General features: G+C 40.4%; 2 protein-coding genes across 10 annotated transcripts in view; one reads left to right on the forward strand and one right to left on the reverse strand.

Moving 5' to 3' along the window:
- The window catches only part of myt1a (myelin transcription factor 1a), an 88,113-nt gene extending 85,394 nt beyond the window's left edge, over positions 1 to 2,719 (reverse strand). For 3 of the 4 annotated variants that reach the window (XM_049581643.1, XM_049581644.1, XM_049581641.1), the window contains exons 1-3: positions 2,405 to 2,719; positions 578 to 662; positions 435 to 489 (exon numbers count right to left, since the gene is read on the reverse strand). In XM_049581643.1, the coding sequence (XP_049437600.1) occupies positions 435 to 489 (55 nt within the window). In that variant the 5' untranslated portion in view covers positions 578 to 662; positions 2,405 to 2,719. Of the gene's footprint in view, positions 1 to 434; positions 490 to 577; positions 663 to 1,070; positions 1,209 to 2,404 lie in introns of all 4 variants that reach the window. The other variant, XM_049581642.1, reaches the window with a different exon arrangement.
- The window catches only part of LOC125892011 (protein-serine O-palmitoleoyltransferase porcupine-like), a 119,474-nt gene that overhangs the window by 30,564 nt on the left and 61,238 nt on the right, over positions 1 to 27,672 (forward strand). For 3 of the 6 annotated variants that reach the window (XR_007449674.1, XM_049581718.1, XM_049581721.1), the window contains exons 1-3: positions 11,694 to 11,878; positions 21,206 to 21,348; positions 21,753 to 21,945. Coding sequence is in view for 5 of the 6 variants with exons in the window: in XM_049581718.1 (XP_049437675.1) it covers positions 21,213 to 21,348; positions 21,753 to 21,945 (329 nt within the window). In the remaining variant the exon portion in view is untranslated. Of the gene's footprint in view, positions 1 to 11,693; positions 11,879 to 21,205; positions 21,349 to 21,752; positions 21,946 to 23,957; positions 24,397 to 27,672 lie in introns of those variants that run through there. The other 3 variants (XM_049581719.1, XM_049581722.1, XM_049581720.1) reach the window with 3 other exon arrangements.

Genomic DNA, 27,672 nt, shown 5'->3' on the forward strand with positions numbered 1-27,672 from the left:
CTTTGCCAGAGTGACCCCAGAGAAGACACAAAGTACAACATGGCTGTGCATTTTGACGCTCTGGTTTGTAAACTATGACACCAGGACTTGTCATTCTGATGGCCCTGACATGTTCATGGACATAATGATTTTCTTATGAGAGATAAACTAAGGATTTTGAGCAAGTTGCCGGCTTTTGCAGGTAATCCATTGTTTGCTGCTGTTTGTACAAATTGTTTCGAGAAATTCACTCACAGATCTGTAAATGTTAAGAATGATTTCAGAAATGTACCAAAGCAACTGAAAAAAACTGCAATCAAGCCCTGGATCACATCAATATGCAATATGAAATATCACGTTAGTGTCATTTTACATCCAATCTTATGGGGTGAGGATGGTGTGTGTGTGTGTGTGTGTGTGTGTGTGTGTGTGTGTGTGTGTGTGTGTGTACTGACCCCGGGTGCCTTTGGAGCGGGTACGTGTTCGTGTCTCTGTAGTGTCTTGGCTCATCTGAAAGACAGAGGGAGGCAAGGTTCTTAAGTATTGAGGTGCAGCATTGATGACAGACAGACAGAAAGACAGACAGACAGATAGATACTTTGATGCTGAGGCTCCTCCTCTCTAATTGATTGGCTGTCCCCTGGTCCCCCCTGGGCTCAGTGTCTGACCTTTGAAGTCATTTTCTGTTGAATGAAACACACAAAGAACCAACTCCTTCACTGTGAGCTGGTGATGAAAGAAGTATGGTTAAATCAAGAGTTCTGTACTACCATGAAACATATACAGGGGCATAGCACCAAATGCTGGGCCCTGTTCATAAGCCATCTCTGTGGGCCCCCCCATGCTTCTTCTTTTGATTCACATCTCTCTCATGCACCTTTTGAATATTTTGGTTTTTGTTTTACAAAGTCATTTTTTCTTTATCTTTTCTTCCTTTCTTTCTTTTCTTTTCTGGAACTTAGCTTTAAGTTATGAGCAGCATGAGGGGCCATAGACATGCCACGTTTTTTGCACCCCCCAATTCATTGTTTATAATGTAGACGCACTGCAGGCACACTCAAACGCCAGAGCGACAGATTTGTGGTACGTACGCATTCCCCAGCACCTATTTTTCAGGGCGTGATGGCTGCGTCCTGAGACTGAGTTCAGCAAAGCGCACTGCATGTCATGTGACGAGGACCAATAAATCACAGGCGAGGATATCTTTCCCTTCTTCTATAAATGTCAGTCTGTGAAAATATGGAGAAGAAGTTGATCACTTTAGTGTAGGGCCATCAGAATTTTACATTTGTACACATAAACAGCACCTTGAAGATCGACTCTGCACTCAGGATTTTAGGTAGCCTAAATAGGCTTTAATACTTTGCGTGTTCAGGTTCCCTAGCAACCTCAGACACAACCTGCCGCCGCGCTCTTGAAAGGTGGCACAAAAAAAGGCCTGACCTCATGTTTACCAGGCAGTTAAAATGCGATATGTTCATGGCCCCTCACTTATTAAGTCACTTATTAAGCTCTATCTGAGTTTAGTGACAAATACTAGTACAAGGGTGGACTAAACCATTTTGCGCCTTTTAGGGATGAGACGGGCCGAAGACAACTTCCACTGTCTATCTTTTTTTTTTTCAAAAGGTCAGTCTTTCAGGTGATTAATTCAACCAACTGTGATTTATACTATTTATCAATAAAATATATAATATATATTTATCAATAAGATATTCCAAATTACAGACATAACTTCAAAATATATCATTTTAATATAGCTTTTCAATTTGAAGATTCCGCTATGCTCTATAATATAGGCTAAAGGAATGTCATACATGACAGTCTGACCGCAGACAGCAGTGGTCGCAGGATCGCTGGCCAGGAGAGCTGCAATAAAGTGCCTGTGCGCCTGCTGGGAGGCTTTGACAGCAGCTTCAATGTGCACTAACTCCTCCCGCAGAACATCTACGAAAAACTAAGTGCGAATATCAAGTAGACAGTAAAAGGCTTCTTGTGTGCTGGAAGCAGAGATGTAGGCCGTGCTGCTAACCAGGAAAATGCCTCTCTCCTCTTCTAAACTGGTACACTGACAGAGCACAAAACATACAAAGGCCACCGGCGCTCCGCGGTTTACACTTTTGACTATACTGCCTGCATCAACACCGGGCCGCCATTGTAGGCGCCGGAAATAACGACCGACAATGAAAATCAGCTTAAAAGCATGGCCGTCCGCGCATTGGGTTCTGCTTCAATTCATGTCGAATGTAAAACCGTCAGAGAACATGCTGATATCCCCGATGGGCTAGCCTAACGTTACAAATCGCTTCATCACGTCCTCCCTGCTCGGCGTGGAATCCACCGTAAGGCCTGCAGCCAAGGCCCCAGAAAACACCGACAAATAAGTGCGCTTCACGCTCTTTGTCACAGAGACATAAAGCCTTACCTTACGCTCAGACTACTGCCCTACCCTCCCCCTCCGCTTCGACATCTCCGAATGGCAGAGAGACGTTCACTGTACTGCACTACAGTGACTCCAACAAGCAGAACCCAGCAGAACACAACGAACGGGACTGTCTGAGTGCGACAGCCGTCTCAGACTGAGCCCAGCAGCCCTGAGCTGTTCAGCACCCCGGACAGAGACAGCCGAATTTTCAGCACCATGGACAGTAACCCCGCTGCACTGCCTCCTGCAGGAGCAAAGGAGAGCTGCACCCTGCCGCTGCTCATCAGGGGCCGCCCTGCCAGGCCTGGACTCCCGCTCGGCCCGGTTCGTGGGATACTAGAGGCGCACACCGTGTCAGTATTTCAGGAGCAGCTGGAGGACGGTGTAGAGGAGGAGGAGGAGGAGGAGGAGGAGGAGGAGGAGGATCCCACCAAAATACACTCCTCAAGCCAACACAACATCCAGTCACTTAAGAACAGCTGAGTATAGCTGCACAAACAATGTTAGGCTGGTGACAGACTGACTAATGATAGCATATGCTACTAGTACTACTGCAAATGTAGCAAGCTATACTATGTATCGACTGTTAACTAAACTAGTACTATGTACTGTAGGCTATCTGTCATCTTCATACAACCGTGGAACAAACTCATCAGTCAGCCACCGTTCATAACTGCTCTCGAGATCAGCCAATCGGAGAGCAGAGCTTTGTTCCTGTGTCCTAGGTCAGCCAATAAGGAAGGAAGAAGAGACAGCGATTTAAAAAGGAAGAAAGAAAAAGTAACTTCATCAATGAAATACATTTACTGGTATTTACATTATAGCTACTGTTTTAAAGCATTTTGAATTACACATATATTTGAAATGCTTTTGTTAAAGCTGATTTCAAAAAGTTATGTAAATAATAACACACGTGCAGGGGCTGGCAGTTCAAGGTCAAGGCAAGGTAAACTTTATTGTCCACAAGGGACATTTGGCTTGGGCTTCCACCCCTGCTCCACCCCATAGATGGACTGCAGAGAGGGGAGCGGTCTTACTCCTGTGATCTTCCCTGCAGTTTGCATCAGTTGGGCCAATTACCAAACCAAACTGTGATGCCAAATCTGACAAGGCTTTCTAAGACTGCTTGATAAAATGATCATAAATTTTTGGTCAACACCATGAACCCTGAGACAGCGAAGAAAGTGTAGCCTTTGCTGTAGTCTATTACAGAGGCTGTTCACATGTCCACGTTAGTGAGTTGTCAGTACAGATGCCCAGATATTTAAATGAGGAGACCTGGGAGATGGTTGTGTCATGAATGACCATGGGCCTGTGGTCACCAATTTGCCAAGGATCAAGTACCATCTCCTATATCTTTTTAACATTTAGGACAAGGTGGTTGTCATCATTTTACTAACCTTTGTATCTCTAAATAGTAGCTCACTAAATCACTGTTTTTCTTTAATAGGGTAAGATAGCGGTGTCATCTGAGAATTTTATGATGTAATTATTCGGGTAGGCAGTTTTACAGTTGTTTGTGTACACTTTAAAAAGGACAGGTGAGCTAACGCAACCCTGAGGAGCTCCAGTACACAAAGTTCTGGATTCTGACAGAGTGCCATTAATACTGACCTTTTGAGCACGATCAGTTAGAAAGGAATGATACCATCTAATAATGAGAGGATGTACATTAAGGTCCATCAACCTCTTAATTAAGAAATGTGGCTGTATCGTGCTAAATGTGGAGCTAAAATCCACAAATAAAAGGCGTGCGTAAGATGTATTATCCTCCAAGTGTTTCAAAATTAAATGTTCCAAAGCTAAAACTGCGTCCTCTGTACTTCTGTTACACCTGTAAGCAAACTGAAAGGGATCTAGTGAACAACCAACCACTGCCCTTAGTAGACTGATAATGATTTTCTCAAAGCACTTCATTACCACTGAAGTTAAAGCAACCAGGCGATAGTCATTATTTTCCTTGCAAGATGCTTTTTTGGGAACAGGAATAACGAGTTTTTCCAGATGGACAGGACGATATGTAAGTCCAATGACTTCTGGTAGATGGGACACCAAGCCTCATCTAGTTCCTCACTGCATGAGTGCAGCAGCAGGTCACAAATCCCATCTGGACCTGTGGCTTTTCGGGGATATGTTTGTGAAAATAGTCTCTTAACCTCCCATTGGCCAATGGTGATTTCCAAGTCATTATATATAGGTACAGACTCTACAGCTATTTGTTCCTGCAGGAAGTTGATATGAATAAATAAATGGAGGAGAGTGGGGTAAGATGGGTCAGTATTTACCTGTGTGGTCCTTTCAGCAAGGAAACATAAGACAGAAGAACAATGGAAATGTTTACCCCTTTTTCAATATGTCTCCTAACAGTTGAAATAATGCATTTATGACAAAGGGCCCTGAAAATATGACTTCAGAAAAAAAAAAGCATTGGGGCGTCGGTGGCTTAGTGGACAGAGCAGGCACCCCCTGTACAAGGCTGTTGCCGCAGCGGCCCGGGTTCGAGTCCAGCCCATGGCCCTTTGCTGCATGTCACTCCCTCTCTCTCTCTCTCTCTCTCTCTCTCTCTCTCTCTCCCCCTTTCACAGTGACCTGTCCTGTCAATTAAAGGCTAAAATGCCCAGGAAAATATCTTTTGGGTAAGTTGAGCCATGTGACTTTTTAAGGATACCTCTTTTAAAAAAACTGATTCAATAATACATTTTCCTTTTTCATATAGCTTTATTTGAAACCATCCAAGTACTTTAATATTCCACATTTTTTAATGTTTGCCTTTGGTGAAACCATTTAAGACATTTCTGTTAAATGAGGGTAGTCATCTAAATGAAAAGGACAGCCAGCATAGTTTTGAGAAGCAACAAATAGTTGTAACAAAATTCTTTATGAAAAAATGTGGCATTAATCACATATAATAAACAAATGAGTGTTTGGCAGAAAAATAATAAGAAGAGATGGTGGCCTGCCATAAAATTCTTGAACAAATCTTGACCCTAAAGAATATATTTCATACTACTGTATTTACCAACATTCGCCAACACCTTTGGCATAAGCGGCTGCCCTCTCCAGATGGTTCCTTTCTGGTAGGTTCTTGGTATGATAACTTTTCTACAATATTTAAAATGTGATAAACCACCAGTTGTGTAACAAAATATTGAACTACCATTGTATACTTTAGAGCTTTCATTTCACTTTAGTGGCTTTTGGCTGGGTAGTTGGAGCACTAGCTCAGTTTACCCCACAGCATTTGACTCAATTTGCCCCATACCCACCATTTTGGAAAAAATATTTAGATTAGCAACTCAGACTAATTTTCAGATAAATGATTCCCATGGTTTTATATGTTGGCAAACCACATGTAAAATACACATTTTTTTTAGACCTGAAAAACAGTAATTATACCTGACATGCCGAAAAATAACTGTGACAAGCAGTTTTTAATATGTAAACATGTACTTATAATAATCCCATGTGCTTTTTCCCATCACAGACAGATAGAAATCTTGGGAGCTTCCTGAATTTGTAGTCACGTGAGAACAAATGTGCACAGTTGCTCTAGAAACAGGGGGTGGGTCAGCTTACCCACTGGCTCATCTTACCCCACTCTCCCCTGAATAATGAATGTGAAGTAGTTCCTCCCAATATCTAATCTCTGTCCAGTACTGAAACATTTGTAACACTGATGCAATGTTTGTGCAGTTTTCATAGTAATATTGTCATATGATAACCATATACACCTTTCTGTACACGTTTTCAATTTTATTCATGCTTTACACACAGGTGGAGGCTTTGTTCTACATGTGTATTTATAGTTTTGTTTTATTTTACTGTGTATATTAAGCATCTTTGACATAAAAATTTTGTTAAAGATGAATAAAGTTCTTATCTTATCTTATCTTATCTTATCTTATCTTATCTTATCTTATCTTATCTATCTTAACTTCAATCCAGCCTTGTCTCCATATATGACAGTAAGTGCGATGACATGACATGAGGACACAAATAACCCATTTATACGGCTTATCACATTTTTGATCATATCCAGGATATGGTGTTTACATGAGCACAGAAAAATCAGGTTTTTCATATTCCCTTATATATATCTTGGTTTATTTCAGAGTACTACAGCTGGAAACTTTTTTTTGTTTTGTTGTTGTTGAGACTGATGGACAGAGTATGTTGCTCATATCATCACTTAAAACCACATAACAGAGGGTAGAGCTGATACCGCCTCCTCCTTTTACACACACAGATGCAAACACGAGTGGGCGCGCGCACACACACACACACACACACACACACACACACACACACACACACACACAAACCTTTATGTGAAAGCAGTATATGATAGTGGTATTAATGTACTGTATGTTATGTCTTTAGATCTTGTTGATTCCTGTAGAGTAATACTGTGCAGCCTCTGTATTTGACCTGTCTTACTGTAGTCAGAGTGAGTTGGTAGCACAGAGCCCACCTCTGAGGGCAGTGCCTTGGTCCAGGGTGGTACAGTAGTAGGAGTACCTTATACACATCTTTTAAGACAAGAAAGCCTGGGCGAAACCCAGCCCAAGACAATACATTAAAACTCTAGCTAGAAAGAGTCATGTGCCAAGTGAGGTAGATTAGAAGTGCCTGAGAAAGAATTACTAGCAGCTGAACAGGCTTCCAAAAACTCCTTGATCCAGACAGATTATAATACCATTTTTAGAGGAACAAATTGGCAATATACTACTAACATAATACTTTAACTTAAACAGGGACACTTCGAGTTTGGTGACAAACCACAGAAATTACTGACAATGCAGTTAAAAGGATAACAAGCAAAAAGAACCATTTATTAAAAAAACAACAACAAAAAAAATCTAAATCTGCCTGGATTCTTACGGACTTAAAGGATATCAACAAGCTCTGTTCTGTTATGTACACCTCCAAATTCACAGCTACGCAAGAAGAATTTGATGATTTTTTTAATTCACTTCAAGCAATTGAATGCAACTTTTACAGAAAATTTGGACTTTGACTTTTTGCTGTCTGAGTGAGACATGTATAGCTGTAGACACATTCCGTTTGATATGATATGATATGCCCTTACAAACCACGCCCACCACTAGTACAAGACAACCCCCCCAGCCAGACGGTTATCTGAACCCTACAATGCTACACTGTAGTGAATAAATGAGACCAATTGTAGCAATAATCTACTTTAAAATTCATGAAGACGTGATTCACTTTATAAGTAACACGATGTAACTCTTCCCACTAGCCTTATCATAAGCTTAATGACCTCTCTGTTAATGTAATAATTCATAACTAATCATGAGTTTAGCATTAGCATAAGTAACAAGATGTTGCCATCCCTTTATCCTTACCATAACCTTAATCACCTCTCTTTTAATATAAAACTTCATGGCTAGCTAATTGCTAACTAAGCATTAGCATAAATAACGAGATGTAGCCTTCCCATTGCACTTATCCTAACCTTAACCACCTTTCTTTTAATACTTCATAGATAGCTAATTGATAGCATAGCTAGCTGAACTATTAATTTTGTTGGCACTTCCGCTTCCAGGCCAAGGAGCGAAGGGCTAATTGTGGACTGACATGTAAGTAATGTGGGCAGGTCATTTAGCCAGAGGGGGAGTCATGTTGCTACTTCAGCTGCAGTTTTACCTAATGAAAGTTACAGAAAGCCAATAAAATATTTCTCACTGGAAAGGCAGCTGGACCAGGTGGGTTCAGGCCAGAGATCTATAAAACCCTCTGAGATGGCCTTACACCTACTTTACTGAGAATGATTCAAGATCCCTTTAAAAACAAGAGCCTCCCATCCTTTTTTAGTAAAGCAAATATGTGTTGTATTAAAAACTATTAAAAGCTAAAGACAAAACAGATCCTGGCACCTATACGCCCCTGCTAAACTTCATGCTGTGCAGGTACTCCTTCTGTAATGTTTGCAAATTTCTCAGTATTTTACATATTGTTAAAGGCAAAGATGACAGAGCTGCTATATTGTCTTTAGATGCCCATAAGGTGTTTAACATGACAGGGGGGGCCTATTCAATTGTGACACTGAGGACATTTGGATTTGGCGACACATTCATAGAATGAGTGAAAATATTGCATACTAATCCAAAAGCCCTTATATTCATATATAGGGATAAATCCAGTGTGTTCTCTTTGCAAAGTGGCCTTCGTGCATGCTATTGTGATGGGCCCTGGTGCACACTAGTTACCAGTTATAAGGCACACACACACATACACACCACTGTATATATATATATATAAATAAATAAATAAATATATATATATATATATATATATATATATATATATACAGTACAGGCCAAAAGTTTGGACACACCTTCTCATTCAATGCATTTTCTTTGTTTTCATGACTATTTACATTGTAGATTCTCACTGAAGGCATCAAAACTATGAATGAACACATGTGGAGTTATGTACTTAACAAAAAAAGGTGAAATAACTGAAAACATGTTTTATATTCTAGTTTCTTCAAAATAGCCACCCTTTGCTCTGATTACTGCTTTGCACACTCTTGGCATTCTCTCCATGAGCTTCAAGAGGTAGTCACCTGAAATGGTTTTCCAACAGTCTTGAAGGAGTTCCCAGAGGTGTTTAGCACTTGTTGGCCCCTTTGCGCCTTCCTCTGCGGTCCAGCTCACCCCAAACCATCTCGATTAGGTTCAGGTCCGGTGACTGTGGAGGCCAGGTCATCTGCCGCAGCACTCCATCACTCTCCTTCTTGGTCAAATAGCCCTTACACAGCCTGGAGGTGTGTTTGGGGTCATTGTCCTGTTGAAAAATAAATGATCGTCCAACTAAAAGCAAACCGGATGGGATGGCATGTCGCTGCAGGATGCTGTGGTAGCCATGCTGGTTCAGTGTGCCTTCAATATTGAATAAATCCCCAACAGTGTCACCAGCAAAACACCCCCACACCATCACACCTCCTCCTCCATGCTTCACAGTGGGAACCAGGCATGTGGAATCCATCCGTTCAGCTTTTCTGCGTCTCACAAAGACACGGCGGTTGGAACCAAAGATCTCAAATTTGGACTCATCAGACCAAAGCACAGATTTCCACTGGTCTAATGTCCATTCCTTGTGTTTCTTGGCCCAAACAAATCTCTTCTGCTTGTTGCCTCTCCTTAGCAGTGGTTTCCTAGCAGCTATTTGACCATGAAGGCCTGATTCGTGCAGTCTCCTCTTGACAGTTGTTCTAGAGATGGGTCTGCTGCTAGAACTCAGTGTGGCATTCATCTGGTCTCTGATCTGAGCTGCTGTTAACTTGCGATTTCTGAGGCTGGTGACTCGGATGAACTTATCCTCAGAAGCAGAGGTGACTCTTGGTCTTCCTTTCCTGGGTCGGTCCTCATGTGTGCCAGTTTAGTTGTAGCGCTTGATGGTTTTTGCGACTCCACTTGGGGACACATTTAAAGTTTTTGCAATTTTCCGGACTGACTGACCTTCATTTCTTAAAGTAATGATGGCCACTCGTTTTTCTTTAGTTAGCTGATTGGTTCTTGCCATAATATCAATTTTAACAGTTGTCCAATAGGGCTGTCGGCTGTGTATTAACCTGACTTCTGCACAACACAACTGATGGTCCCAACCCCATTGATAAAGCAAGAAATTCCACTAATTAACCCTGATAAGGCACACCTGTGAAGTGGAAACCATTTCAGGTGACTACCTCTTGAAGCTCATGGAGAGAATGCCAAGAGTGTGCAAAGCAGTAATCAGAGCAAAGGGTGGCTATTTTGAAGAAACTAGAATATAAAACATGTTTTCAGTTATTTCACCTTTTTGTTAAGTACATAACTCCACATGTGTTCATTCATAGTTTTGATGCCTTCAGTGAGAATCTACAATGTAAATAGTCATGAAAATAAAGAAAACGCATTGAATGAGAAGGTGTGTCCAAACTTTTGGCCTGTACTGTATATATATATATATATATATATATATATATATAAAGTATATTCATAATTTCTATGGTTTATGTAGAATAAGCATTGCTACTGACTATTTTAACCAAGAAAAAAGAAAAGAAAAAGTTTTAATTTAATTTGACTTTTTCTTTGAACACAAGTGTAGTTCAGAGGTAGCAATCTGAATCATCAAATCACACAATCATATAAATACACTGAGCAATACAAAACATGATATTTCACCAAAGGGTCTCATTGGAAAGACAGAATGGAAATCAGATAGTTCCTGCTGTTTATCAACACTTAGCTGGTTTTCAACCAACCACTCGCCCACCAGTAAGGAAGAACAAGAAGAACATAAACAAGAACAAGAAAGATAGCAGGCCTGACTGGCTTACTCTGACAAATGATTTATACAGATAGGTCAAAAGATCCTGAGAGTGGCAGGGCAGGATTTGGACTGAGCGTACCCCAGTTTGAGTTCAGTCAGAGCAGATGACATGGTGGTGGTGACATGATGGTGTTGCAGTCTTTACAACTGGGCTTATCGCTTTTTTATGAGTGCTTTGGTAGTTGGAAGAAGTGGGGCCAGTCGAGGCAGTTTTGTGTTCAGACTCAGCTGCTGCCCTGGTAGGACTAAGAGGGGGAAGTCGAGAGCCAGACCAGACCTGATGGGGGAAATCCAGACTCAGATCTACAGGCTGGAGAGTCAGGGATGTAGGGTGGGGTACTTATGGGTCCCAGCCCACATAGGGATAGAGGGGAATGTAGCAGCAGATAGGATGGCCGAGGTTGCACTACAATGTCAGTATAGATGTCAGGGTTTATATTGGCAGGAGTGAGTGCAGAAGAAGTGCAGGCATTTCATTCAGCCACGGGTTAATGTACACAGTAAAGTGAACAGAGAAGATGAAATCAAGCTGACTAGATTAAGGGCCCCTGTAGACTGCAGAGTGGGCTACTGTTGGTGGGGAAACACCAGGATGGGAAATGTCTGGCATGTGGAGTGATGGACACCATGCAGTGTGGTGCTCTGATGCCAACTGTGCACAGAAAAAATGAAGATCTTGTGTGTCGAAGTGGCTAAGCTGGGAGTGGAGACATACTCCTTATGGACTCTGTTTGGGGAGAACTGCAACAAAAGCCAAAATGTCAGGAAAATGATTGATTTTTATCCTTACTTAAATCCTATATCCTATCTATCCTATATTTAGGCCAGCAGAAGCCGACTAAGGTGTAGTGACCAGTGTAAACAGAGTGAGGCAGCAATGCGTCAAACGCGCCTAGTCTGCCATTAAAATGGAAAACAGGAAGAAGAAGAAGAAGAAGAAGAAGACGACGAAGACGAAGGAGGAGGAGGAGGGCAGCAGCTTATCTGATCTCTCTCTCTTTTTTTAAGCTAATCTTACCACGAAAGCAACAAGTTGTAGCCAATCGCAGGGAGAGTGGGGCAGGCCATGCTATCGCTATCCTAGGAAGAAGCAGCGGGGAGAACAAAAAGTAAAGAAGAAGAGACGAATTCGAGGTACATTGTTTATTTCACAGTTATCCGGGTCTGGATTTGCCACATTTATCCCTGTTCCACAGCTCAGGACAAGTTCTGAGTAAACTAAGAAATACTGATGTGACGTTAGCCAGAGCTTGCTGCACTTGTGTGCAAACCACAGTTGAATATGGAAAGACAGGCCCCAGCACCTTTTATTGGATTGCGCCGATTTGTTCTGCAGAACTGAAGACTGAAGACTCAACCACCGATAAGTTAAACGTCACGTTAGCAAGTGAAATGTGTGTATGCATCTCGTTAATGTAATGTCGGTTAAAGTTCGTTAACGTTACGTAGACGGATAGTTTAGATTTTTTGAAGTGGGGTTTTATGATATACTTATCTATAGACAGCACATTACAGACAGCACATTACATACACTAGATGTTGGTCAGCATGCCTCCAGTTTGAAGAAACAGGCTGGACATGTTGCTTAGCCTCGGTACTGCAGTGGAGGGCTCAGCAACAAAACTTATTTTAGATACCTAGGGAAAAATCTGCTCAAACCACAAGATAACACATAAGTTTCCTTCTGCAAACAGTTTACACACGTTGTCTCTGCTCACATTTCAAGAATGACAGCCAGTAATTTTCGATTGCTGATCACAGGAGCTGCTGATCTACTGTTGCTTCCATCAGCTGAGCAGTCACACAATAACACAAACACAGCAGCTCCTGTGTAGCAATGTTAAATCACTGGTTTTCCCAATGGAGCCTGGCTTTGAAGAGAGCAATATATTGTCTTTGATTTACTGTTAGAAATCACTATCTGACATTAAAGTAAAGCAGTGAAAATACTCTCAAAATAGCATACTTAAACTGATATTGATTTTATATATATATATATATATATATATTTATACACATGTGTGTGTGTGTGTGTGTGTATACAATGGTGGAAAAAAGTTTTCGGATTGTTGATTGTGGCCTGTGGAATGTTGGTCCACTCTTCAATGGCTGTGCGAAGTTGCTGGATATTGGCAGGAACTGGAACATGCTGTCGTATACGCCGATCCAGAGCATCCCAAACATGCTCAATGGGTGACATGTCCGGTGAGTATGCTGGCCATGCAAGAACTGGGATGTTTTCAGCTTCCAGGACTTGTGTACAGATCCTTGCAACATGGGGCCGTGCATTATCATGCTGCAACATGAGGTGATGGTTGTGGATGAATGGCACAACAATGGGCCTCAGGATCTCGTCACAGTATCTCTGTGCATTCAAAATGCCATCAATAAAATGCACCTGTGTTTGTTGTCCATAACATACGCCTGCCCATACCATAACCCCACCGCCACCATGGGCCACTCGATCCACAGCGTTGACATCAGCAAACCGCTCACCCACACAACGCCACACACACTGTCTGCCATCTGCCCTGAACAGTGAAAACCGGGATTCATCCGTGAAGAGAACACCTCTCCAACATGCCAGACGCCATCGAATGTGAGCATTTGCCCACTCAAGTCGGTTACCGATTGTTGCAGCAGCTGTCAGGGTGGCTGGTGTCAGACGATCTTGGAGGTGAACATGCTGGATGTGGAGGTCCTGGGCTGGTGTGGTTACACGTGGTCTGCGGTTGTGAGGCTGGTTGGATGTACTGCCAAATTGTCTGAAATGCCTTTGGATACGGCTTATGGTAGAGAAATGAATATTCAATTCACGGGCAACAGCTCTGGTGGACATTCCTGCAGTCAGCATGCCAATTGCACACTCCCTCAAAACTTGCGACATCTGTGGCATTGTGCTGTGTGATAAAACTGAACGTTTCAGAGTGGCCTTTCATTGTGTCCAGCCTAAGGTACACCTGTGCAATATTCATGCTGTCTAATCAGCATCTTGATATGCCACACCTGTGAGGTGGGATGGATTATCTCGGCAAAGGAGAAGTGCTCACTAACACAGATTTAGACAGATTTGTGAACAGTATTTGAGGGAAATGGTCTTTTGTGAGTATAGAAAATGTTTTAGATCTTTGAGTTCAGCTCATGAAAAATGGGAGCAAAAGTGTTGCGTTTATATTTTTGTTCAGTGTATATATGTGTGTGTGTGTGTGTGTATGTATGTATATATGTATATGTATATATGCATGTATGTATATATATATATGTATATATTAGGGCTGCACGATTAATCTAATCGCAATCGCGATGTCAGGCTGTGCGATTACATAACCGCATAAAAGGCTGCGATTTGCAATTTAATGTAAATAAATGTTAACGTGTGTGCCTGTGAACATGACTGCCTCTCCTGTAGTGTGTGGAGTTTGTTGACGTCACGCCCACAAGCTATCCTGGTGTGTGCAGCCGGCATGCAGCAGTGACCAACACAGATGCTGAAGAAGAGCATGAGCACGACCATGAACAGGCTGAGTTGGTGGCGATAAAAACGTCTGTTACATGGCGATACTTTGGATTCAGGTACGGCGGCGTTGAACAGAAAGACGTGCTGTGTAAAAGTTTAAAAGTTAAAGTCGCCATGTCCCGCGGCAACACGACCAATCTATATCAGCACTTGAGACGGGACATGACGACTTTGACGACTTTAAACTTTTACACAGCTGTGTAAAAGTTTAAAAGTTAAAGTTGCCACGTCCAACATCCAAGCACAGTTAAGCAAACATTTGTAAGTGTCACAGGGAAATCATGGACTCCATAACAAATGAAAAATTGAGCAATTTTGCTCAATTTCAGCCCACTTGACATGCTGCTGTGTTGTGCTATGGCGTGCTAGAATTTGTCACTTACGTGACAACACCTGAATGCAACACAGGCTCGCTCCGCTGTGTGTACAGTTCCATGCTGCGCTGCTGTGTGAGCAGCGTGTTTGACTGTGCTCTGTCTGTTGATGGTTATTAACACACTGTCTGTCCATAACAATAACTATGTCAGGTCAGTGCCCCCCTAATATAATGTAGGGGAAACACTGAATCAAGCAAAAAGACTCATGATACCATTGGGTATAACGCGTTACAAAGTAACACGTTAGAGTACTTTGATTACTTTTTGCAGTAACGAGTAACCTAACGCGTTAATTTGCTGTTTGAGTAATCAAATACTTAAGTACATTTTCAAACAAGACAACCCTTACTTCCGTTACTTTTAGAACGCTGGTCCTTCAGCTCCAAAACAACAACGGCTGTCGTTTGGTTCTAATAACGGAGATAACGTTAAACCTATCGGTCTGAAAGAAACCACGGAGCTTGTGGCTTGCTACGTGGTCGGAGAAATGCTGCCGTTGTCTAAATAGGTGGAGTAGGACTCGCTGACAGACATATTTCAGACCCGCAGTTCTGGACCCACAGTTCAAGACCCCTTGTTTTTCGTGACAGTGTCCCCTACTGGATGGCTGTATAACTGCAACTAAATCAGCGTCTCATCCAAACACCACTGTTTGAAAGAAGTTAGACTTTTAATGCTTTATTACAATTTACAATTTTAAAATTTTATTACACCCAAATAAAAATACCAAGATTTAATTGTTGATTTATGCCTGGATGCTGTTCTGCAATATTATTGTTTGCTGGTTGTTTTGTATGGTTTGATCCAACTATTTTAGTTCTTTATTTCTTAATATTCATCAGACTGCTCTGACTGGCACGCCAGAAACTTGCACTGCATTGATCAAACCCGCTACAACATATAATAGGAAATGTCTGGTCTTGGGTGTCCAGTCCTCACTTTTGTTGTGGGAATTTGAAACAAAGGCTGTGAAATACTGAAATGGTTTGAAATGTTTTATTGTGTGCAGTAGTTACATCACACATCAGGGAGATCTGCAGAGAAAAAAAAATCAATCAAACATATCACAAAATTGAAAACAGAAACACTTAAAAAAATTAAATGCCTATCACAGTCTACACTGAAATACTGAAGATTATAGAGCATAGCAAATACATTATTATATCGACATATTAACAACATTACCTACCATTTGAATAGTGCCCCTTCCTTCCTCATCTGCCTTTCGATCCTCCGACAAAACTCCTCCACTTCACTGTAAAGGTAAACAGACAACATAATAATAATAACAATAACAAGCTAAACTGTTACCTAGTACTTTAACCCATATTTGATGTCCCTTTCAGACTATCGTGGTAAAGACAGTGATGGACTAAGAGTCTCATCCTACTCTCCAATGTGCTATGTGTGAGCTCAGTCCTGCGTGTTCTTTAATGAAGCAATAGGAGAAGATATTCGGTCTCAGTTAATGTAGTTTATTAAGCAGTAAAGGAATAAAATTACAGAGCTCTGGTTCTCAACTTCACGTCCCTGACGAACAACAAAGGCGTGTCAGTTCACGAAGTCTGACCTCCTGTCCTTTCCCTGACCCAGTATATTTGAGCGTAACAGAGTGTCATTGTGCACGCAAGGCGTTGTCCTCTTCTCATTGGCAGTTCCACTTCCTCCTTCACCACACCACGCCCCTGCCTCGTGTTAATCTGACTCCTTCCCGCTGACAGTGGGGGCATGGTTCCTGTTTTGAAAGACAAGAGAACAACACAACTCCCTACACGTGCTGTACCTTACTATCTGTACATCACTTTCTATTCTTTTTACCATATATGAAACTAATTATCTAAGCATTGCGGTATGTGCTCCTCAGACTTCATGTCTCTTCCTCTCCTGTACTTCTCCACTTCTGCAAAGCAAACACATTCAGATCAGCTGAAATCATCTCAGTATTCTCATTGTTCACATATCTAAAACTTATATAGTGAAACACAACTGATAGTAAAACATATAAAATCATTCTATTCCCAACAACAGTCATATCATTTTAAACGTATCACTGTAAAACATCAATTTCGCTGTCTAATTCAGGTCACACACGGCTCGTCGTCGTCCATATTCAATAGTTGCAATAGTATATTGGCTTCCAATGAAATAGAGGGCGCTGTCGTGAAATACAAGGGGTCTAGAACTGCTGGTCCAAATCTGCAGGTCTGAATCTGCAGTCTCCAGGTCTGCAGACACACCCTCCTTGACTCAGGACTTGCATTATGCCTGGTACACGCTGCACGCTGGTACTCACCAATTATCCCCGGTCATCTTTCACGGCGTGTGTGATGTCATCGGGTTATTCTTGTCCTGTTTTTATTACTTTGACTATTATTTGAGTCGTTGCCAGAACTGTGTCTGTTCCATAGACTGTATAAAAATATGTGCCAGCTGACATGTTGTTGAACTAAAAGCGTCAGCAGATGGCAGGAGCTACATTTGAAGCGCCATAAGTAAACTGTCAAGGTACTGTATCTTCCACAGGAAGTTCTGAGAAATGTTTCAGAATAAACGTCTATTTAGAAAATGGAGGGATTCTCTCAGCCGAGGTTATAAGTGGCTTTTAATTTGAAACAAGTGTTGAGTTTGAAATGGCAGTGCGATATGTTAACTTTACAAAGACAACGGAGCGGATAAAAAGTAAATATATAAACACACAGAAGGATTAATAAATAACGGACCGTCTATAATGTAGTTTGTTTCAAATGAAGCTGGGAGCCTCTGCAGTTGTGATGACTAAAAGCCCTGCTGCTATTTGTTAATGTTATTACTTTATGTAATGTATGTATATGTTTATGTAATGTGTATATATATGTGTATATATATGTGTGTGTATGTGTATGTGTATGTATATATATATATATATATATATATATATATATATATATATATATATATAAATAATGTGTGTATATATATATATATATATATATATATAATGTGTGTGTATATATATATATATATATATATATATAATGTGTGTGTATATATATATATATATATAATGTGTATATATGTATATATATATATATATGTATGTAAGTATGTATGTATGTATGTGTATATATATGTATATATGTGTATATATATATATATATATGTATATATATATATATGTATGTAAGTATGTATGTATGTGTATATATATGTATATATGTATATATATATATATGTGTGTGTGTGTGTGTGTGTGTATATATATATATATATATATATATATACATATATATACATATATATACACAATATTGTTTCATTCAGATAAAACACATTTTTGACTTGTGAATGAGTCAATGGAATTTCTTGCAATAATGAAAAAATACTGGCAATTATGTCCGCCTGGCACAAACCACATGTTTTGGACAACTGTGAAGTGACAGAATGATGATATGAGCTTAAAAGTAAGGGCAGTAAAAATACCCCAAAAATGCCTAGGGTCCATAGGGTTAAGGTGTATTTGGAATCATTTGAAACAGGTACTCTGCCTGATACATTTAATGATGGAGTAATTTCTCTTATCCCTAAAAAGGACAGAGATACATCAGACCCATCTAATTTCAGACCCCTGAGTCTACTTGGGGTGGATCTTAAAATCCTGACAAAGACAATTGCGTCATGTTTTGAGAACGTATTACCAGACGACATAGGCGGTGATTAAGTGGGTTTTATTAAAAACAGGTCCTCAGTTGATAATATACGAAGACTTATGCATCTCACATATATGAATCGCTCTAACCCAGTACCTGTCGCGGCCTTCTCGCTTGATGCCGAGAAGGCTTTTGACCAGGTGGAGTGGAGGTTTCTCATGGTAGCTCTTTCAAAATTTGGTTTTGGGCCTGGCTTCTGTAATTGGGTTAAAATACTCTATTCCAATCCGAGAGCAGTTGTTCTCACAAATGGGCTGATATCAGATTTTTTCTACCTTTCTAGGGGACGAGGTAGGGCTGCGCTCTCGCCCCACTGCTTTTCACCATAGTGCTAGAACCACTGGCTTCAGCAATTAGAGCTAATGTAAGAATTAAGGGTGTGCATGCAGGGGAGAGGGAGCACAAGCTGTTTATGTATGCTGATGATATTTTGGCAGTGATAGCAGATCCTGCCTCCTCTCTGCCGGTGTTATTGGAATGCATTGACTCATATTCTAAATTGTCAGGTTATAAGATAAACTGGCATAAATCAGAGTATATGCCTTTATTGAATACATGCCACTCCAGTTATGTCACTTAATTTAATTTCAAATGGATGCCTTCAGGTATGAAATATCTGGGCATTCAATTAACTCCAAATTTAGATGAACTAATGCTGTCAAATATGGAACCCCTCCTTCAAAAGATAAAAATGAATCTGGACAAATGGGGAAAATTGAAGCTTACTCTATGGGAAAAATTAACGTGATAAAAATGGTGGTTGCCCCACAATTCAATTACATTTCCATGATGTTGCCTGTTAGCATATCACCACAGCTGTTTAAACAATTTGACAGGATTATCAAAGACTTTTTGTGGGACAAGAAGAAACCAAGGATCAATATAAAGAAAATGTGGTCACCAAGGAACATAGGAGGGATGGCTCTACCCAATGTTAGGCTATACACTCTGGCATTTGAAATGTCCAGATTGACTAAGCACTGGAAGGGAATTGAACCAGAACTGAGTTGGATTAATATCGAACAGGAGCTTGTAAGTCCCTTCAAGCCCTTGGATGTGCTTTCACATGGTTCAACCACTAACAGACAGGATTGCTTTTCAAACTCAGTACTGGCTCATTCTAAGGCAGTCTGGAGAGAAGTACACAGGATGTGTGGTGTGTCGCACTTAAGACAATCATATGCCTCTATATGGCATAACCCTGCCATACGGATCGGGAAAAGGACTGTCTATTGGAATGAATGGCTTATAAAAGGGATACACAAGATAGGTGACCTATATTTGGACGGAGTGTTTATTTCATTTTCTGAACTTAAGCAAAAATATAATTTGGAAAGTAAAGATAATTTTTGGAAGTACTTACAGATTAGAGACTATATAACTAAGGGCCAATTTATTCAGGGCAAGAGTCCAATGATGGAATTTCTGGAACTGCTTTGTATAGCACACAGGGCAGCTGTGTTTTACAAAATCTTTAGTGGATTACAAAAAGATATTTGTAAAAATCTTAGGACCATCTGGCAGAAGGACCTTGGGTGTGACCTGAGAGATGAGGTCTGGCTAAAAATATTATCAAATACTGGGAAATATATAAAGGAGGCTAGGGGGAAATTTACTCAGTGTAGGATAATACATAGGTTTTATTTTACCCCTTTTAAGCTCCACAGAATGGGTTTAATGGTTATAACCTATGCTGGAAATGCCAGACTGATTATGCCTACTGGGGGACCAAACAGAGCTACCCAATATATCAAAATACGACCTTGCAGTGATAAATGTAGGGGTGGTTACAGCTGCCCGAATGATCCTCAGATTGTGGAAAAGTACATCCTCTCCAGATATTAAAAAATGGATGGAATCAATGTTAGAGGTTGTATCATATGAACACATGTTGGCTAAGATCAATGATAATACTGAGAACTTTAAGAGGTCATGGGACTGCTTTCTTGCTTGTAACACTGCTGTGACACTGTGATGATCTAACTGGCTGCATTGATGTCAGTATAATGGTTGACTGTCTATTTTGGTTGTTCTGTATAGTATAAGTATTTATCACGGGCCTTTGGATGTCTTGTAACTAAAAGTAATACTGTCTGTTTATATATGTTATGTTTAAAGAAATAAAAACTTTAATGATAATAAATAAAGATAAACTCCATGTTGTGCCCACCCATGTATGACGATGGAGAGTTAGAGATTTATGGTGTGAAAATGCCCTAATTATAATCATAAATAACTGAGAAGCCCATACATATTTACCGCATAAATGCAGAGTGGATTTCAGGCTTCAGAATATTTTTTGTTTGAAATAAATTGGTCCAGCAGACACCAAGATATGTTAGTCAAAACCTGAGCAAGCAAACAGGCAGCAGCACACGGAGGTGGGACACAGTGAGGCTTGTAAAGTTTACATACCTCTGAAATGACGACAGTCTTCTCTTTAAGGCGTAAAATTCGTAGGTCCTGCACCCACCCAAAGTTTGCTTGCCCATGAGCCCTTAAAAATCTGGCATTCCTAAATTCATCGCTGGTATAATAACTTATACCGTTGATGAGATAGAGGACAAGCTCAGCTTCAGTCAACAGCGGCAGGGCTTTTAAATCCAGAGTCCAGTCTCCATGCTCATACGGATCCACTCCACCTGTTTTCTGGATTTTGTCAAGGTACCAAGCCTTAGGAACAGGATCCAGCTTGTCTCGGTACCGTCCGACACACTTTTTCTTTGCCCGGTCCATTTAAATCTCGCGAACGTTAACCAATTAGTCTAATGCCTTTGGATTCATACTTAATTTGTCCATTTGTCTTTGTTTCATTCAGTCATTTTCACAGGTTGCTGTGAGCTGTAACACATTTGGTAACAGTGTGTCTGTGTGTGTCCAGCTGCAGGATGGACCTGTCCAGTAGGCTGGCAGTGTGGCAGCAGCTGGCTGAGAGCTGTGGTGTCAGTACAGTCCAGCAGGGCCTGCAGCAGGTCTGGAGGCTGCTGCTGCTTTGCCTCATCTGCAGACTCTGTTTCAGACTGGGTGAGCTGCACTGAATGCATATCTACAAGTAGGCTCGTACTTCCACCGCAAGAAGGCTCGTCTTACATATTTTTGATAAAGGCTAGTTTAAAGCATATTTTGATATTGTCTGTACTAACATGCTGAGATAATGTTGCTTGATTACAACACCACACCTATCCAAGGTTGTATGTAGATATTTTGCTACCTTGTTACAAATAGTGACAATGACAATGAAAAAGAAAGACTTTGCAAACTAGTTACAAGATTTTCTGTGTCTTACATGTTTATCGCACCTGTCTAGAATCAGCGCGAATTCAGCCAGTTTTGATGTGATGTGTTTTAGTCAGATGTAAGTCTCATTAAGGAAACAAGGCTGTAGGACCTGATCATAATCGAGATGTCCTCTTGCTTGTGTTCTTCAGGAGGTGTGTCCACTGTGAAACATGTCGTGTCAGTGTTGGCCGGGATGTATGGCCTCTTCCTGTTCTTTGAGCTGCACATGCTGTGGGTGCTGTTACTCAGTGTGCTCTGTTACCTCGTTCTGCTCCTCAGCCGACACTCCAGCAGCAGAGGCCTCTTCCTCTCGATCGTCATCCTCATCTACCTCCTCATTGGGTGAGAAAACACTGCAAAAGACACATAGTTCCAGTAACGAAAATTAATAATTGGAGCTTTTAAATAAAACATACAGAATCACTTGTCAGTCAATTAAAGCAGTATGACACTTGCACCTCCAATAGTGGTGACTACATGCTTTGTCCATACTGTGCAGCAGTGATGTAATGTTGCAAACTGCAACATCACACTAGGGCTGGGGGACATGGAAAAAATCCAACATAATATTTTTGACGAAATACCCCAATATTAATATTGTGAAGCTATTATAGGGTTGACTGTTGGTACTCTCACACAATGAGATTTGTGTGGATACAATGACTTGGTCCATAAAGCCAAATAACAGAATAACGAGAAGAGTTTGGTCAGTTCAGAGAATGACATCACTGTTGCCCTGTGAGGCGAATTTTGATTTGTGATATTGGGCTTTATAAATAAAATTGATTGATTGATTGACTGTACTGTAATGCTGCCTTGATACTCTGAGTCAAACCCTGAACTCTGAGCTGACTGACCCTGAGATGGAAAACTCAGAGTTTTCGGTTTCAGAACAGCTGACCAGAGTCAGTTTAATCAACTCTGAGTATGTTAACTCAGAGTTAAGTTTGTGAGATTTTAAAGCTGACTTCACACATTCATCTTATTAAAAAAAACCTGAGCCAGAGCAAGGTAGGGGCAATAAGTTTACACAAAATTTTATTTAGTGTTGCCCATTAATTCATCATTAAGGCATTTTAGATCTATTTGTTCAGCTTTAATCTGACGTGGACAAAACACAGGACCAACTCTGTGTGTGTGTGTGTGTGTGTGTGTGTGTGTGTGTGTGTGTGTGTGTGTGTGTGTGTGCGCACGCGTGCGCATACATATATACACTGAAGAAAAATATAAACGCAACACTTGTTTTTGCTCCCATTTTTCATGAGTTGAACTCAAAGATCTAAAACATTTTCTATACATGCAAAAGACCATTTCTCACAAATATTGTTCACAAATCTAAATCTGTGTTAGTAAGCACTTCTCCTTTGCCAAGATAATCCATCCCACCTCACAGGTGTGGCATATCAAGATGCTGATTAGACAGCATGAATATTGCACAGGTGTGCCTTAGGCTGGCCACAATAAAAGGCCACTTTGAAATGTGCAGTTTTGCTTTATTGGGGGGGGCTGGGGCATAGACTGTATAAAATAATGGACGTAGTCACCGTGACGTCACCCATCTGTTTCTGAAGAGTGGATTTGAAGCTCAAAATACTCCACTCTGGATGTTGCCATCTTGGTAGCGCCTGACTCCGCCCAACAATCCTCCCGGACAATCAAAAATGGGCAAAGAGGCGGGCCAAAGGAAGCCTGGTTGCCTAAACACGCCCACCTTGCTTGGCGCTGCTAAGTTAGCTAAGGCTAACAAGCTAGTCTAAGAAGCTACGAGGCTAACAAGCTACGCTACTTTGGCAAGCCCTGTGGTGTTGGCTGCTCCTGCTTGGTGCCAGCTCTCTCACGAAACTTGAGGTAAATTGAGTTTACCTGAAACTAACGTTATACAACAAGAAATCTTGAAACAGTGATTCAGCTGTTATTCAGATTACACAATCTTAAAAAATGCTTCAACATTTTTAAATATAGAACGCTAACATTAATTATGGTAACGTGACACTGATAAAAGTCGAAGGGGACTGAAATGTATCTGTAACGTTAACGTCACTGTTATCAACAGCGCATTGCGAGATTATCATATAGAACATGATAAAGAAATGTAGAAATTGTGAAAGAAAGGCAGTGTTATACTTGTTACAAGATGTTAATTTCTTTCAGTACATCACTGTGTTGAGGTCATGGCCACTTGTTAACGTTATGTCTCCACCACGCCTGCTACACACAGCAGAAACTGTAAGTACCAGTTTTGGCTACTTGACTGTAGACAGCTAATATTACATTGTCTTCCAAGGACAAAAAGAAAGCATTTAAAAGACTGTCATCTACATTTTGAGGTGTTGCTCCATGTTTTATTTTATCCTACATTTGTGACATAATAGTATTGTCAACAAAAAGAAGTGATTCACCCTTTATAGTTAACTTTCTGTTTTTAATTGCCTAAAGCATTTATTACACTCATTTTACTTTCATATGCACAGTGTGGATCATTGGTCACAGCTATGTCCGGCGTGGTGTCCAGAGAGCTGCAGAGACTTTGGGAAGCACCCTCAGCATGCCGGGCGTCCATGTCTGCTGGTTTGGCTGGGGTGGACTGCAGTGGAGAGGCCTTTTCTCCTTCTTTTCCCACTCCCTGCGAGGAAGAGCAGCACCAGATGTCCTCTTCATCCACTGTGGCAGCAATGACATGGGGAAGGTCAGCAGTGTCAAGCTGGTCAGCATGATGAAGGAGGACCTGCACCAGCTTCACCTCCAGCATCCTGGCATTAAGATAATATTTTCTTCATTGGCCCAAAGGTGCAGGTGGGAGGCTGGTGGCAATCCAGCAAAGATTGATAAGGCCAGGAAATGTGTTTACAGTGTTATGGCTACATTTGTTCATAGTTTAAATGGTGCCATAATTGAGCACCCTCACATGAGACACATTCATCTCACACCTAGGAGAAATTATATGTTTTTAAGTAAATTAGTTAATTGTCTTAAAGACCACCTCCAAACGCAGTGAACTGCTTACTGTTGGCAGTGTCACTGCTTTTGAATTTGGCCTTTAGGACACATTTTTTTAGGCCTGAACATAGCCCAGGCTGTCATGGCTAATGTTGAGTTTTTGATATTCATCTCTAACTTGCTTAAAGTTTCAGCAAATTCTATTTACATTTGCACTCCTTTTGTCTTTGTTACTGACTGAATGTTGTATTTCACAATCAAATCTGACTGTCAATTGAAAGGGCAAACAAGTCATACACTACAGATAAAACATAAAGCATTAATGTTTAACATTGCCACTGACAAAAAATTAAGCAGTCCATTTCTGTGTGGGCCTGATTATTTTAACTTTGTACTTGAAGATAACTAAGCACCTTACACCCAGCAGCAGAGCCTGAGAAGATTTTGGAGAATAACCTTTGTTTGCTGCTCTGTTAGAAGTCTAGTTTTAACACAGAAGAATGTGACTGGATAAAAGGGCTCAAAGTGAAAAACAAAGAATTAGCTGGACACAATAGTTTTGAAGCCCCCAAGGAGGTATCAATTGTTCACTATGTTGCCAACTCTGAGAGGGTCTTCCTCAGGCAAAGGTATTGTGACGTTTTTATAGTGAGGAAAACAGAAAGATAATCAGCCAATTATGTGTTACCTTTTTTTAGCCTCACTATATAAGCCTCAATACTGAGCAATACCCACAGAACCTTCTCATATGTCACAACGTCACAAATAATACCTCCTGCGGGACTTAAAACTATTCAGTGTGCAGATATTTCCTTGTTTTTCACAAAATGAGAATAGTTTCTCAGTGAATTTTCTTCATTTGTCTTAAAGAAATGTTCAAACAAAACCAGCACATAACATCAGCTTTTCATTTTTTTTTTACATTCTGCTAAGATAAATGCAAACTCGGGTAAATGTTAAGACATAAATGAAAACATTAAGATACCATTAATAACTATTATATTTTGTTAATGGTTTAAATCACCACTATATTTCCAATCATCACAGGAAACTGATGAATGACAGCTTGAAGAAAATTAGCTTTTACTCTGAAGTAAATTTTGTCTGATCCATTTTATATAGCAAAAGTTATAACCATTACACAAACAGTTTAACAAAATTAAGTCAAAGCTTGCATTCATGAAAACATCCATATTAAAAGGTTACAAAAAGTACACATGAAATAAATGAAAAGATTTTCATTTTCAAAGAACAGTAATTATAAAACCTATGGATTAGGACCCAGTGTCATAATTTGCAAAATCTTAATTTCTTGTGAAACAACCTCTTTACTGTGGCGTAAATATCACATTGGCCTAGGCGTTGTAACTTTCCTCAGGTGTCCTACATGAGAGAAAGATGACAGGTTAAAAACACAGGTAGAAAACATTGACTACAGCCTGTCTTGGTTAAAAGCCCGCTCACCACCAAAATGATCTTATTGCTGAGTAAGTGGCTGTCATTCATAAAATAGTTTTGTGTTTGAGTTCTGTAGATATTTGACTTTATATTTGAATGTGATTTTCAATTTAATAGAACTAACAAGACAACCGTGCATTATCATGCTGCAACATGAGGTGATGGTTGTGGATGAATAGCACAACAATGGGCCTCAGGATCTCGTCACGGTATGTCTATGCATTCAAAATGCCATCAATAAAATGCACCTGTGTTCGTTGTCCATAACATATGCCTGCCCATACCATAACCCCACCGCCACCATGGGCCATTAGATCCACAGCACTGACATCAGCAAACCGCTCACCCACATGACGCCACACACGCTATCTGCCATCTGCCCTGAACAGTGAAAACCGGGATTCATCCGTGAAGAGAACACCTCTCCAACATGCCAGATGCCATCGAATGTGAGCATTTGCCCACTCGAGTCGGTTACGACGACGAACTGCAGTCAGGTCGAGACCCAGATGAGGACGACGAGCATGCAGATGAGCTTCCCTGTGACGGTTTCTGACAGTTTTTGTAGAAATTCTTTGGTTATGCAAACCGATTGTTGCAGCAGCTGTCCGGGTGGCTGGTCTCAGATGATCTTGGAGGTGAACGTGCTGGATGTGGAGGTCCTGGGCTGCGGTTGTGAGGCCGGTTGGATGTACTACCAAATTGTCTGAATCTATGGAACTACATTAGGGTCAAAAGTTTTGTACTTGAAAAAATAAAATTTTAAACTGAAAATTCATGTATTGATCTTGAATTTTGAAAAATACAACAATGTATTCAAAATAAAAATAAGTGTATGAAACGTTTTTTTCAGGTTAAATATAATTTTGATTCACTTTGGTAATTCTTTTGAATAAATAATTTATTTTCACTTTTCACTTCCATATTATTTTAACATTTGAGGTCTTATTTTTTTCAGTTGCGTGTTTTATCTTATCTTATCTGAAGGCACTGTCACTCATGATTCCACACCCCTCTCAGTTGATGCCATGCCCCCCACGCCACATCAGGGTCAAAAGTCTGAAACTGAAAAAAAAAAAAAAAAAAAAAAGATTTGAAAGTGAAAAAAATAAGATCTGAATCTGAAAAGATAAAACGTGCAACTGAAAAAAATAAGACCTCAAATGTTAAAATATATATGGAAGTGAAGAGTGAAAATAAATTATTTATTCAAAAGAATTACAAAAGTGAATCAAAATTATAGTTAACCTGAAAAAACGTTTCATACACTTAATTTTATTTTGAATACATTGTTGTATTTTTCACAATTTACATGAATTTTCAGTTTCAAATTTTATTTTTTCAAGTACAAAACTTTTGACCCTAATGTAGCTCCATATTAAACGCCTTTGGAGATGGCTTGTGGTAGAGAAATGAACATTCACTTCATGAGCAACAGCTCTGGTGGACATTCCTGCAGTCAGCAACATGAATTTTCAGTTTCAAATTTTATTTTTTCAAGTACAAAACTTTTGACCCTAATGTAGCTCCACAAGAAACACCTTTGGAGATGGCTTATGGTAGAGAAATGAACATTCACTTCACGGGCAACAGCTCTGGTGGACATTCCTGCAGTCAGCATGCCAATTGCATGCTCCCTCAAAACTTGCGACATCTGTGGCATTGTGCTGTGTG

The sequence above is a fragment of the Epinephelus fuscoguttatus genome, linkage group LG7 (assembly GCF_011397635.1).
Source record: "Epinephelus fuscoguttatus linkage group LG7, E.fuscoguttatus.final_Chr_v1".
NCBI lineage: Eukaryota > Metazoa > Chordata > Actinopteri > Perciformes > Serranidae > Epinephelus > Epinephelus fuscoguttatus.